Source organism: Hyaena hyaena, unplaced genomic scaffold (genome assembly GCF_003009895.1).
Source record: "Hyaena hyaena isolate Hyena2069 unplaced genomic scaffold, ASM300989v1 scaffold_193, whole genome shotgun sequence".
Lineage (NCBI taxonomy): Eukaryota > Metazoa > Chordata > Mammalia > Carnivora > Hyaenidae > Hyaena > Hyaena hyaena.
Window position 1 is genome coordinate 1965010 of NW_024080823.1, and position 14618 is coordinate 1979627.

The window sequence follows — 14618 nt, forward strand, 5'->3', positions numbered from 1 at the left end:
TCATGCGCCGTAGGCACTATTGCGGAAGAGTGGAGAGCGAGGCAGCGAGTCGTGGATACTGCGCATGATCTGAATGGGGTGTTGCTGTTTGAAGTTAGCGGAGAAGCGTAAAGGTAGTAAACGGTTTCTTGAAACCTTCCTTCAGACCAAGGCCTGGGAACGCACGTTTTGAGCCCACTAAGAGGTGTCATACTGCGTTCTCTTCTTTAAGCCGCAGAATCGTGGCTTCGGCGTTTGGGGCAAACTCAGCTCTCGTTCTCGGGCCAGTTATTCCTGAATTCTCGCGAGATCGGCGGGCTGACCTGAGAGCCGGTAACTCCTAGGAGCCGCACCGGGCGCCCGGAGCTTCAGAGACTTGGCGTCGCGGCCTCGCCCGGGAGACCGTTTGGCGACGGCTAACGTCGCCTGGGATCCCGGCAGACATGGATGAGGATCTGGTATTGGCACTACGGCTTCAGGAGGAGTGGAACTTGCAGGCGTCGGAGCGCGAACGGGCCCAGGCGCCCCTGTCGCTGGTGGACGCGTCCTGGGAGTTGGTGGACCCAACCCCGGATTTGCAGGCCCTGTTTGTGCAGTTCAACGATCGGTTCTTCTGGGGCCAGCTGGAGGCTGTCGAGGTGAAGTGGAGCATGCGAATGACCCTGTGAGTCTCGAGCCCCGCTGGGGAAAGCGCTTCTGCAGCCGCCGGCCGTGGACTTCTCTCCTTTCTCCGACCCCAGTGGTCCCAGGGGATGTGAAATGCGGGGGCGGGGCGGGGGGGGGTGTCGGTGTCGGTTTTATTTGGGACCAGCAGCTCCTCTTGGTGCGTCTCTCTCCTGCTGAAGCAGCTTGGAGAAGGCTGTGCGGCCCGTCCCGCCAGCAGTTTGATTTATAAAGGACACAGTGAGGGAGGCCTAGGTGGCTCAGTCGGCTCGGTGTCTGACTCTTGATTTTGGCTCAGGTCATCTCTCGGTTGGTGAGTTCGAGCCCCCCTCCCTCCATTGGGCTGACAGCATGGAGCCTGCTTCGGATTCTCCCCCCACCCCCCCGCCCCGTGTTTGCGCACCTGATTCTGTCTCCTGAAATAAACTTAAAAAACAAAGGACACAGTGAGAGAAAAGGATATATCTTTGTTTTGTTGTTGTTGTTTTGAGAGACAGTGAGCCGAGCAGGGGAGAGTAGGGGGAGAGGGAGAGAGAATCCCAAGCAGGGATTCTACACACTCAGCTGGTGCCCTGGGGGGGGGGGGGAGCTCAATCTCAGGAACCTGAGGTCATGGCCTGAGCTGAAAGCAAGAGCTACCTAGGGGTCCTGAAAGGATATTTCTCGAATCTCCCCTCACTTAAAAGTAAATTAACACATTCCTGATTTGTCTCAGGAGGAAGAGGCTAGTCGGCCCCTAAGAAAGAAGGCTGAGGACACAGCGAGGCCTCCCAAGGATGGGGCTTGCCCTCTTCAATGCTCCTTAAGATACCACTACTTAGTCATGAGCTCAGATGTTAGAAGGAGGACAGGGTTGACCGTTTCCATACTTCTGGACCCAAGGGGTCTTCAGGGATGCCTCTCACAGGATCCCTTTCCGACCAAGTCGAGAAATCCCGATTTGAAATAATCTGTTCCTGCACAGGAATGGAGTTAACACGGGTAAGATGGGATTGTGTCTTATGGTGCTTGTCTTTGAAGTGATAGAAAACAGGTAATGATCTAGAACAACTCTTCCTTCACGTGGACTTCTGTTACAGTTTCTGGAGACACGGAGATCTGGCTGTAATTACCACAGACTGATTATAGTTTGTAGGGAGGAGCCTGGGAGCCGCAGAAGAGGATTCTCTTCTTCGGGCCCTTGCAGCCTGGCAGAGCCGAGGGATGGTCACTGCCTGGCTAGGGTGACGGATGTCACTACCTTTCACACATCCGTCTCCCTAGGGTGAGATGCAGACGTCTCCTAACAAAGAGGGTGTCCGTCCTCGTGCGAAGTAGCATGAACTGATTTTCTCTTTCATTTCTGTTTCTCGTTTGTGTATCCTTGGTACGTAATGCTTTTGTGGCCGTTGTTTTCCAGGTGTGCCGGTATATGCAGCTATGAAGGGAGGGGTGGCATGTGCTCCATTCGCCTCAGTGAACCCCTTTTAAAGCTGAGACCAAGAAAGGACCTTGTAGAGGTATTCTTTGCATAAACTTGATTCTTACCTCAATCATTTAAAACATGCTTATATCGATTTAGACTGATGTGAATTAACCTATACATGTGAAAAAAAATACTGTTTTCCTTATGGCAGACTTTAATTGCAGGGCCAGTAGTAATGATTACCTTATATTTGTGTAGTTCTTCACAGTTGAAGGCTTTCAGGTATAATACCAGGGTTGATCTTAACAACCTTGTTTATGTACAATGTGTGTGGTCCTCAGGAAATTAAGGTTCAGAAAGCGTAAGTAAACTCATTTAAGTTACATACTTAGAAGCAGAGAAGAAAGTAGGACCTGTATCTCCCTATTGAGGCACACAAATTTTGATTGTCCTCTGTTCAGCCACCAGGACGCTGCCCTTCCAGAAGATCTAGCCGAGCTGGTAAAACCAGCCAGCTGGAGTGAGGGTGCACTTCACTAGCAAAATGGAGCTGTAGGAGCTCCCGGATTATGGTTAGTTTGAGTTCAGAAGATTCCTGAAACTTCCACAAGATATACCCAGTATGACCTGTCTTGCCCTAATTGTATAATTTGAAATGTAGGCACCAAAGAAGATAGAGTGGTAGTGGTTGGATGGGAAATATATTAGAATGTGCTTGGAAACACAAAAGACGCTGTTTTAAAGGGTAATAAAATGTAATGGGTTTCAGAACACTGAATATACTTAACACTCCTGAGCTGTACACTTAAAAATAGTTAAGATGTTAAATGTCGTGTTCTGTGTTTTTTACTGCAACTAAAAAAAGCAAATGGCTACTAAATGTAAAATGGTACAACGGGAATACTTGATTAACAAAAAAGAAAGGAAGGAATAAAGGAACAAAGCCCTCCAAAAAGAAAGGTAGGCGCAAAGATGATTATTAGTAATTATATTAAATGTAAATGGACTAAGCACTTGAGTGGCAATTAGATTAAAAGAGGTGGCTTAAAGTAAAGATACAGATAGGTTAAATGTGAAAGGTCAGGAAAAAGTGTATCATCCAAAACCCTAACAGAAAGTTGTTGTATCAAACTAAAGATTTTAAGAGAAGAAGTTTTACTAGGAAAACCGGTTCACATTTTATAATGGTAAAATAATCTGTTAAATAGAAACACATAATGATTCTAACAGTAATAATATATTATAGCTTTAAACTACATGAAGCATAAATTAGTAGAAGTGAAAAAAGAAAGTCAACCCACAATCATAGGTGCAGGCGTTATCTCTTTGGTAACTCAGTGAATAAGCAGAAAAAAAAATTGTAGACTTAAAACCAAAAAAATTGAACATAAGTAACCAAATCAACCTTCTGAGGAACCCTACTTAGAATAGTAGTTGCTTAATGAATATTTATTGTGTAAATGATTAAGTAAACACACAAACAATTTGTTTTTTAAAGGTAATGGGCGAGAAGAGAATGGGAAATGTGTGGTAATGCTGTCAAGTGAGCAGAAAGTTACAATATCAGATCAGGGTAAGAAGGACCACTGAGGAACAGTGTGGCTCTGGTCTGTATATAAAGTAGCGACCTGTATTATAATGAATAGGATTCAGAAAAGGAGAAGACTTTGGTTAAGGACAAAGAAGAAAAGCTTCATGCGCGTGTATTTTATTACTACCTAACACCACCTCTCACTCTTTATTGAGCACGTATTGTGTGCCAGATTTTGGACTAGTGTTCATCTGGTTAATAGTTAATCCAGTTTGTACCTTTACCATCGCCCTGCAAGGTTAGGATATGCCCATTTTAGGGATGAGCAGCAGGTTGTAACTTGTCCAAGGTCTTGTGCATAATAAGTAACAAACCCTTGTGTTAGACTCCTGGCCCTAAAGTTCTTGTCCTGTCCCCTGTGCTTGGGCTTATCACTACCGCTGTGTGACTGCTACTACTGGTACTGAAAACATGGAGCTGAGCCTTACAGGACAGGTTGGATTCTGACAAGTAGAGATGGTACAGGAAAATTACTCTTGGTAGAAGGAATAGGATGCTGTGAGCAAAAGTGGGGCATGAATCTCAGGGCGTGAGACCTGAGGGACCATGTTGAGTAGAGCCTTGAATCTAGCCTAAATGTGGAAAATGGAAGATACATAAAAACAGAAATGTTCAGTGTGGTGCCATGTGCCGTCTTCAAGATGTTTCAGCTGAACCCCAGATTAGGAATCTAAATTTATTTTTCCTTTCTAAGAATGGTTATCGATCATTACTTAAGAATGTTGGGAAAAAATGGAAATGTAGAATGCCCTTTGAATTTGAGTCCCAGTGGAGTGGCATTTACTTGAAAAGATTAAGTTCATTTTCAGAGAGAGTGTTGATCATTTTGAAAGGGGTGTTTTCATAATGACCAAGGTACAGTGCCCGACACACCCATTTTTCCGTTCAGCATGATTTGATAAAATCTATTTATCATTAATGGCAATCTACTTCTGGCGGGAATTCCCGTTACAAAAATTATGAACAGGGTTTGTTCTCGAAGACCTTTATGACTTCCACTGTTTAAAAAATGGCTCCATATTTTATAGGACAAATTACGAAACAGCAGCTTTAAATACTGCACTTTTAATTAATTAATTAATTATAATATTTTTTATAATATTATATTTAAACAGCAGCTTTAAATACTGCACTTTTAATTTAATTAATTAATTATAATATTTTTTATAATATTATATTTAAACAGCAGCTTTAAATACTGCACTTTTAATTTAATTAATAAACTTTTAATCCTGCACCTGTGCGTCTGCCTCCGTGGTGTGGGGATGAGCAGGAGTGTGGTGACGGCGTTGCTTTAACTCAGAGATTTATGTAATTTCTCTAAGTACAAACTCAGTTGAAGTCTGGGCCAGTCACAGCATTTACCTTCAGATGCTATTCACCAGAGCGGTAGGTTTTATTGTTTGTTTGTGTGTTTTAGAATTTTACATAGTCAGAAACCCCCAAACTATGGGAAGCTGGACACACAGAAATGCCTACCCCATCCCTGTATCCAGAACTCTCCAGTTACTATAGGATAATTGTTATCATTAGTTTCTTTTCTCTTTCGTTGTTGTTTTGCAAATATTTATGTTGATTCTTACTCCCTCTCCTGATCGCATAACCTGCTTCTTAACACACAGTATCGTGTACTCTCTTCTGCACTTTGCCTTTTTCATTAAAACTGTACTCTGCAGGTTTCTCCAAATGATTTCATAGAGATCTTTTTCATTTTTTTTTTTAACCCCGTATAGAATTTCACGAGACAGATTTTCCAATTTTCCAGAGTTCATTCAGCCGGGCCCCTATTGCTGAGCACTTACTTCCAAGCCTTTTGCTACTATAAACAGTGCCACAGTGAAAGCACCTTGTACCTGTGATCTTTCACGTCAGTCTAGGTATTGCTGGGTCAAAGGATAAATGCCTTTGTCACTTTTGTGAGGTCCTTCCGAATTCTCCTCCGTGGGGGTTTATACCATTTTGCACCTCCCGCCAGAGACAGCTGGCAATGTTTGCTTCCCTTGGCTTTACTAATGGGGTCAAACTTCGGGAGTTTACTCATCTGGATAAGAGAGAAGTGGCATACATGAATTTGTCATTATTTTTATAGATGAAGTTGAACATTTTTTTCATGTTTATGGGTCATTTACATTTTTCTGTGAACTGTCTAATCTTTGCCCACTTAAAACTCGGATTATTGGTCATTTTCCTGTTGACTTCAGTAGCTTTTTTTTTTTTTTAAATGTTTTACTTATTTCTGAGAGAAAGAGAGAGACAGCGTGAGCAGGGGAGGATCAGAGAGAGAGGGAGACACAGAATATGAAGCAGGTTCCAGGCTCCAAGCTAGTTGCCAGCACAGAGCCTGACTGGGGGCTCGAACCCATGAACTGTGAGATCATGACCTGAGCCGAAGTCGGGCACCCAACCGACTGAGCCACCCAGGCGCCCCCAGTAGCTCTTTATATTTGAAGAATAAAGACCCTGTGAGAGGCCTTGCACAACACTGTTCTGATTTGTCTTTTCACTCACGCCGCTTTCACGCCATGCAGAATTTTAAAGTTCTTATGTAATTGAGCTCATTGATCTTTCCTTTTGATTTTGAGTGAGAGTGGAAAGACTTTCCTGGCACAAGGGATCCTTGACCTGGGATCTGCAGAGGTTCAGCTATAACACACTAAGTTTTGTGAATGTATGTGTACGTAATTTTTCTAGTAAGATGCTTCATGACTTTTGTCAGTTTCTTTTTTTTTTTTTTTAATGTTTTATTTATTTCTAGGAGAGACAGAGAGACAGCGTGAGCAGGGGAGGGTCAGAGAGAGAGGGAGTCACAGACTGAAACAGGCTCCAGGCTCCGAGCTGGCAGTCAGCACAGAGCCCGACGCGGGGCTCGAACCCACGAACCGCGAGATCATGACCTAAGCGAAAGTCGGACGCTCAACTGACTAAGCCACCCAGGCGTCCCGACTTTTGTCAGTTTCTGAAAGGAGCCTGTGATCCAAGGGAAGTTTAGTCCCCAGGTAGAGTAAGAAAATGGCATTTCTCGGGGTGCCTGGGTGGCTCAGTCGGTTAGGCGTCCAACTTCCGCTCAGGTCATGATCTCACGGTTCGTGGGTTCCAGCCCTGCGTCGGGCTCTGTGCTGACAGCTCAGAGCCAGGAGCTGCTTCTGATTCTGTGTCTCCCTCTTTCTCTGATCCTCCCCTGCTCGTGCCGTCTCTCTCTCTCTCTCTCAGATATAAATAAAACATTTTTAAAAATGCATTTCTCTTTTCGAAAGTGCCCTAACAATGAATTTGCTTGTTTTCTGTTTCAGACCCTCTTGCACGAAATGATCCACGCGTATCTATTCGTCACGAATAACGACAAGGACCGGGAGGGGCACGGCCCAGAGTTCTGCAAACATATGCATCGCATCAATCGCCTCACTGGAGCCAACATAACGGTGTGTGGAGCCACCGGCATTTATATTTTTAGTAGTCAGTTATTCTGTACTTCCTGGGGCTTCAGTAAAACTAGACAGCGAGGTGGGTGGAAACGAGTACTGTCTTTGAGGGTTTTCCAGAGTGGGTGGTAAGACAGGCGGAGAGAAGCTGGCTGGCTTGTGTGTGCCTCTGGGTGATGACAGTTGTCTCTCGGTTAACTTAGTTTTCCGGGTTATAGTCTCCTCCGCTCCTTCTGTGCCCTGCAGTTTCCAGTGCCGTTTCCTGTGTCCGTTACTCTCCTTGGAAGTCTTCCTTGATTCCTCTTTCTGCATAATATTGTAGGAAGTGGAGCCTGGGGCCAAAAGCGCGGGCAAGTCCTGACTGCTTGGGTTGAGATGCAGGCTCCCAGGATGGTTCGCTGTGAGGCCTCCTCCTTAACTTCTCCGCAGCCCCCCCCCCCCACCGGGTGCTCCCCGGCAGCACAGTGCTCCTCTGCGGGGTCCTTGAGAGGGTCAGAGGAGAAAATACAAAACAACGGAGCCTGGTTTGAGCATGGGTTAAATACCAGTTGTTTCGATCACTGATTCATTTTATCAAGTGACTGTACTGTCTTGTTAGTAGTTTTTTGGGTTTTTAAAAAAAATTTTTTTTTTTAATTTATTTTTGAAAGAGACAGACAAAGCATGAGTGGGGGACGGGCAGAGAGAGAGAGACAGAATCTGAAGCAGGCTCCAGGCTCTGAGCTGTCAGCACAGAGCCGGATGTGGGGCTCAAACCCACAAACTGTGAGATCATGACTTGAGCTGAAGTCATGACTTGACGCTTGACTCACTGAGCCACTCAGGCGCCCCCATACTGCCTGGTTTCTAAGTGAACTTTCCACCCCCTGTGCCTCTCCCCCTACATCCTCTCCCTAAAATATGCCATTTCCTCTGTTTTCCGTCGGATGCTCTTCTCTTCGCAGTGGGCTAGACTTCTCCCTCCTTTGAACGTCCTCAGCAGCTCTTGTACCTTTTACACTATTTTATCCTGCTCTCAGACCTCTGAGCTCGAGGTGGCTCTTCCTTCTCTGTAGACCTCCGTCTAAGGTGTGTAATGCAGCGCTCCAGCAGGGCCTTAACAAATCCTGAATTGGATTGAACCAAATAGAATTGTAGTTCCTACAGAGATTAAATTCTTTGGTGTGTTTGGTTATTTCCTGCCTTTGAAGGGCGGTGAAGGCCAGCGTGGTGGAACATGGAAGTGCTCACCTTCTGTGTATTTTTCCCAGCTCTTGGTTTTCATTCCCTCGAGAGCTCTTTTCGTTATCGAATAGAGTTCCTTCAACATCAAGAAAGTGGCTTGCATTAAAAATCAGTCCCATCAAACCCAGATTAGCAAAAGAAGTATGGAGTTGCTAGAACAGAAGGCTTTTAGTTTCCTCACTGGTGTTTCGGCTTTAAGCGAAGTCCTGGTATACTTCCTCTTGTTCACTTGGAAGGAGAGCTTCTATTCTTTTATCTTGGCCATCTGTGTGTTTTCATTTAGGAGAGGTTTTATCGAGGGGACACCCCTTGCTTTTACAGGTTACATCCTGTTATAACAAACTCCACAGGGCATCCAGTTTCACAATTTTATTTTAGTGGCGGCGACCTTCGAGAAGTCCCACCCCCGTGCTGGAGGGGAACTTACAGGACTTGGAAGCAAAACAGATCCAATTCCCTGATGTTTTTGGCCAGCGAGTGAAGTGAAGAAGCATTTTTGACATCATAGAAAGGGCAGGGTGTTCAGATGGCTTTGCCCCTAAACCTCTGCCCTCGAGTTTCTTCTGTGCCTCGAATACTGTGCGTTACTGGCATGCTTGCCAAGCCATACAAGATCTTTGCTCACATTGGAGAGGCGCTAGAAAACTATGTGTAGAGTTACGGAAGGTTTCACATTCCCTCAAGGGAATTTATTAGAAAGTTCAATCTCTTGGTTAAGAAAAATCTCATCAGGGTACCTGGCTGACTCAGTCGGTAGAGTGTGCGACTCTTGATCTCGGAGTTGTGAGTTCGAGCCCCACGTTGAGTGTGGAGATTACTTAAAAATTAAAATTAAAATAAAAAAAGAATCTCCTGTACAGATGCTCCTTATCTAGTCACGTTCCACTGAGAGGTGGAAAAGGTACTCAAGAGTTATATAGGATTATCAGTGTTTATTATTTATTTATTTTAAAGACACTTCCTAGGTTTTTTGTTTTTTTTTGTTTAAGTTTATTTTTGAGAGAGACAGAGCAGAGAGAGAGGAAGACACAGAATCCTGAAGCAGGCTTCAGGCTCCAAGCTGTCGGCACAGAGACCGATGTGGGGCTCGAATTCCTGAACTGTGAGACCATGACCTGAGCTGAAGTCAGACGCTCAACTGACTGAGCCCCCCCAGGCACCCCGGATTATCCACCACTGAGGTGGGAGGGCTGACTTTCCTTTGAGACCTCTTGGCTCTGTCCTCTGCTTAGATTCTGAGTAAGGTTCCATCTAGAAGGTGAAGAGGATCCTGTGTAAGGATTGAAAAGTACATTCACAGAAAATCTTTTTGAGTTGACAAGTGAAGCTTTTCGCTCAGGTCCGTACCCAGTACTCAGTACGCACTCAGTACTGACTCAGGTACTTACTGAGCATCCTTACTGGGCCAGAGCCTACCTCAGCCACCAGGGGCACAAAGATGAAAGCGTCTGAATCCTGGGAGCCTTTGCCGTAACCAGATAAAATGCTGCCCCGGGAGGCTCCTTACAGACACCCCAGCGAAGAGCTGCAAGGGTGTGGTGAGGTGGGGCGGGAGCATTTGCAGCAGCTGGTCCAGGACCCCGTGGCTGTCACCTCTGGGGGAACGTTTCGGTTGGGCAGTGGCAGCGGTTCCTCCTCCTCATGGCACTGTATACGGTTCTGTCTTTAGCCACATCTTTGCTCATTTTACAGTTTGGCTTCTAATGCTTCTAGCATTTGATAGAGCTTTTTGCGAGTCAAAAAATATTTTCTTTTGTCTTCCAATCTCATGTTTTTCTTTTAAAAAAAATTTTTTTTAATGTTTACTTATTTGAGAGAGAGAGACAGCGTGAGCAGGGGAGGGTCAGAGAGAGAGGGAGACACCGAATCCGAAGCAGGCTCCAGGCTCTGAGCTGTCAGCACAGAGCCTGATGCAGGGCTCGAACCCAGGAACTGTGAACCAGAGTTGGACTCTCAGCCTCCTGAGCCACCCAGGAGCCCCACCCCTCACACAGTCCTGGAGTACGAACTGCTGCTCTTCCATTAACACGAACCTTCCAACAGAAGCTACATCCTTTGCCCCCCCGCCCCCATGTCACTGCAGAGCGCTCTCAGAAGCTGCAGAGTTGAAACCGAAAGAAAGTTGAAACCCATATATTTTCTTGAAACCATTAACCTGTGCCCCTCACGCCGACGCCTTCTGTCTGCGCAGGTGTACCACACGTTCCACGATGAGGTGGATGAGTACCGGCGACACTGGTGGCGCTGTGACGGGCCGTGTCGGCACAGGAAGCCCTACTATGGCTACGTCAAACGCGCCACCAACCGGGCGCCGTCCGCTCACGACTACTGGTGGGCCGAGCACCAGCAGACGTGTGGCGGCACCTACGTGAAGATCAAGGAGCCAGAGAACTACGCCCGCAAAGGCAAGGGCAAGGCCAGACCAGGAAGGCAGCCGACAGCGGTGGGAAAGAAAGGTACCTCTGTCTGTCCTTCTGCCTCTGACGGGACTGCAGCGGACGGTGCAGAAAGCCGGCGCCGGCCTCGAGAGAAGTGGCGTTAGGATGAGCTAAGGATTGTTTCTGGTGTAGACGTTTGCAAGTGTGGACTTCAAACAATCCCATTTTTTTCTGAAACGGTGGTAGAAAAATGTGTGCTGCTCTGTATGGAGGACGGTTAGGGTAGAAGTAGTTTCACTGACCACGTTAGAGGCTCAAGAGTCCCTTTCCCAGTCTGACTCCCGCTGCGCTCTATGCAGGGAGCTATGGTAGAAATGGTTTGCACGGACCTTATTAGACTCTGAAGCCCCTTTCCCGGTCTGGACTCACTGAGTCACTGGGAAACAGAAGGCAGAAAGATTGTCAAAATAAAAACAGTAATTCAGATAACAATGCCCGGAATCAGTCCTGACCCCGCCCCTTCCTATCAGTTGGGTTCTGTCCCAGTGACTTCTGCTGTGGATGGATGTGTTTTCATGGGGAGAGTGGGAAAAGGATATGACATGTATGTGCCGGTACTCCATCTTCAGGATTTATCCGTTTCCTATGAAGTTCAGAGTTACTGCCTTTTGAAGAGGGAGCCAGGTCACTAACATTAATGCTTCTTCCCTTGGGAAGTTGTTGATTGCATCCAGGAACGTAATAAGCTCCTCTTCCCAAATCTGAAACGGTGAGTGAGTGGAAGAGCTAGAGAACGTACACAGAGAGATGATATGCCCTCATTCTGTGCAACCAGGAGGAAAGATAGTGTGGGCGCAGACTTTTCCCTGTGGGACTGAACCTCAGGAATGAATGCTAAGCGATTTTCAAGGTAAAAGTTCCTTTGCAGGTGGTCTTTGGCTGATAAAACTCCTAAGCTAAATAGGAGAGGATGTTGTTTTGGCCTTTGCCCCACCGGAGACCCCCTAGCTGCTGCAGATGGTCCTCCCGATGAATAGGTAGTTAGCATGCGGACCAAAGTTACAGAGTAACACCCTATTTCTTCATTGTGAACAAACTGTCCGTTAGCTTGACATCTGTTACTGTGTTGGTTTTGCGTCAAGAAAACCTTTGCTTCTTTTGCAGATCAGCCCACCAGAGGTGAGACCCAACCGTTAATCCCTTTCAGTGGGAAAGGGTACGTCCTGGGAGACACGAGCAATTCACCCTCACCCGGGAGATTTGTCGCTTCACACGCCGTCAGTAAAACCCAAGATCTTTTCAGTCAAGACCAGTCGGCAAAGGCTCTGAGACCTAATTCTAAAACTGAGGTGAAATCAGAACAGAATGGTCCGAGCAGAAAAACTTCTCTAGTCTCCCCTGTTCTTACTGCCGGTCACCAAAATGTTGTAAGCAACTACTTTCCTAGAGTATCAGCTGTCAACCAGAAAACCTTCAGAAGTGTGAGTGGATCGCCAGCAAAAAGCGGGACAGTCGGTGACCTCCTCCAAACCCCCATCCCTTCCGGTTCTCACAGAAGGGTCACCTCCTCTAAGATATCCCTGAGAAATTCTTTAAAAGCCCCAGAATCAACCTCTGTGACCGCACCCCCGGACGGGAGTGGGCCCGAAGAGAGATCGCCCAGTAAACGGGCCAGGCTCGAAGACAGGTCTGTTCTTGACCATTTTTTCAAGAAAGAGAAAGTACAAAGTGGCGCAAACGATCCTGCGTGGAGTTCACGTTGTCCGGCCGCAGCTCAGAGCTCCAGCAGCCCAGCCGTCAGCTGTCCTGTCTGTCAGAAAGAAGTCCTGGAGTCTCAGATTAACGAGCACTTGGACCGGTGCCTTGAAGGTGACAGCATCAGTGTCAAACATGGGCGAAGTCTCTGAAAACCAGGCGGGTGTCACACACCGCGTGGCTGTGTCACCTCACTAGCTTAATGCCAGCCCCTCAGGAAGTTTGTAAGGTTTGTCGGTTAGGATCTAGTTCTATTTTATATATACCCATATGAGATTATAACGAGAAGTATTTTATGCTCAAAGGTGCTGCGTTCACTCCTGTGTATACTGTAGCCCCGGTTTTATTCTGCACGTTTACTTGGGGAATTTGTAGGTGTTCTTGCTGTTAATCTTTTTATTTGCATACCTTCTTCAGAGTACTCCGTGAGGAATCCTGCGAGGTATTTGGCTACACTGAGTACTTCTGCAGTAATATGAAAACTCAGTCCCGGAACTGGTGTTCATGTCGCAATGTCAGTACGACCTGGAGTACAAAGCGTACTCGTTGTTTCAGGGTACTCAGAGGTCTGTTTTCATTTTTGTTTTAATCTTAACAGGAAATAAATTTTCTATATCTTAAAAAATTTTATTTTTGTCATCACTAAAAGGCGGATTTTAGGTTCAGGCCCATAAGGACTACGGTAAAATCAGCCTCTTGCAGACGTTCTCTAGTCACAAGGAGCAACTGCATTTTGTAGGCCGGAGTTGAGCGGTTTCTCAAAATGTAGCCGAGTGAGTAGATCCGGGGCTACGTGGCTGCAGCATGTGCCGTCCCAGAGCTACCTCGTTCACTGCACATAGCACGTTACCTGCAAACGTTTTATGAACCTTAAGCCAGAGCTGTAAGCACTATAATAAAAACGAATACCGTCTGTGCCTTTTGAAAAGTATAATTCTTTTTAGAAACATTCCTTTCCATGTTCCGGCAAAGAGACTAAGGTACTTGGGTCTGTTGACCTTCTGTCTGGGGCTGCACCTCTGGCTCTGGTATATTCCCAAGAGCTTAGGTCACAAGCTTTTGCTTTTCTCAACTATGTTGCAACATGACCTGCGTGTTCCAGGGTGCCAGATCCAGGCGTGCAGCCGCGCGAGCCTCCCCAGGGCGCCGCTGGGTAGCTGCCGCCCAGATCCAGGCGGGGAGCATCGCAGTTCCTGCAGGAGGCGTCCTCACGGGCGCAGCGCCCGGAGCCCATACCCACCACCTCCGAAGCGGACGCTGTCTTCATCTCCGTCACCACAGGTCCGGTGAGCTTGGTTTTGAACTTCATATGAAAGCACTGTCCTCCCTGCTGCTGCCGCTGCATGTCTTAAGTTCACTGCTCTGCGGTGCTTTTACGGATCAGCCAGCGTCGTTCCTCCATCCCGATGCCACAGGTGCGACAGTTCCGGCTCGTTCTGGCCTGTGCAGGGCTGGCTGGCTCTCAGGACACTGTGCCTCCTCGTTTCTGTCGGGCACGTACGGTCCCCAGGATTGGAGCTGCACTGTGGATGTACGTCTCGCTTTACGAAATGCTGCCAGGGGACCCCCGGACCAGCAGTGTGTAAGCGTTTCAGGCGTCCGTCGGTCTGAACACTACTGCCCTTCCTTTTTATTTTAGCTTGTCTGGTGAAGTGCTGACAAGCTTTGAAATTTCTTAAGTGTGAAGTTAAAAAATAGTATTTAATAAATATGTATGGATAAAGGACTTAAATATGCGTATTATGTTGAGTATATGCCATTATATACTTTCACATAGGATCATTTTTGCTCAGTTTAGCAAAGTATGTGCAGTAAACATTTGTTGATTCAGAACTGTACAGGGTTCTGGGCAGTGAGGTAAAAAGAGACCTCGCGTCCTCAGATGTTACAGCCTGGCTGGGAGTGAGCTGGCCGGGGAGGGAGACGGGAGCGGATTGGTTTGAACACAGGAAGTGCTCTGCACTGGGTTCTGCTCGGTGCAGTGGGGATGCTTGCTGGATGAGACCACATTGGGGCAGGGCGGGGTCTTCTAGGGCAGGTCAGGCTAGCCTGTAAGAAGGGAGGGGGAAGGGCCAGGGTGGGAAGGGCCCGGCGGAGCCACGGGGCACAGGAAAGGCCTGGGAAGAGCAAGCGGTTCACCGAGTAGGATGAGGGGGTAAGAGGGCAGAGAGAATAGTAAATAGTGTTGGGGGTGGAGACCCTGT

The 14618-nt window shown here is 46.9% G+C and overlaps 1 protein-coding gene across 1 annotated transcript; it reads left to right on the forward strand.

The window, feature by feature from the left end:
- The first annotated feature begins 42 nt into the window (after window positions 1-42).
- Window positions 43-14140, forward strand: SPRTN (SprT-like N-terminal domain). Its single transcript, XM_039241263.1, has 6 exons — window positions 43-113; window positions 212-643; window positions 2042-2141; window positions 6929-7057; window positions 10473-10737; window positions 11824-14140. Exons 2-6 carry the CDS (start codon window positions 423-425, stop codon window positions 12564-12566), a joined length of 1458 nt encoding a protein of 485 aa, XP_039097194.1. The 5' UTR covers window positions 43-113; window positions 212-422; the 3' UTR covers window positions 12567-14140.
- The last annotated feature ends 478 nt before the right edge of the window (window positions 14141-14618 follow it).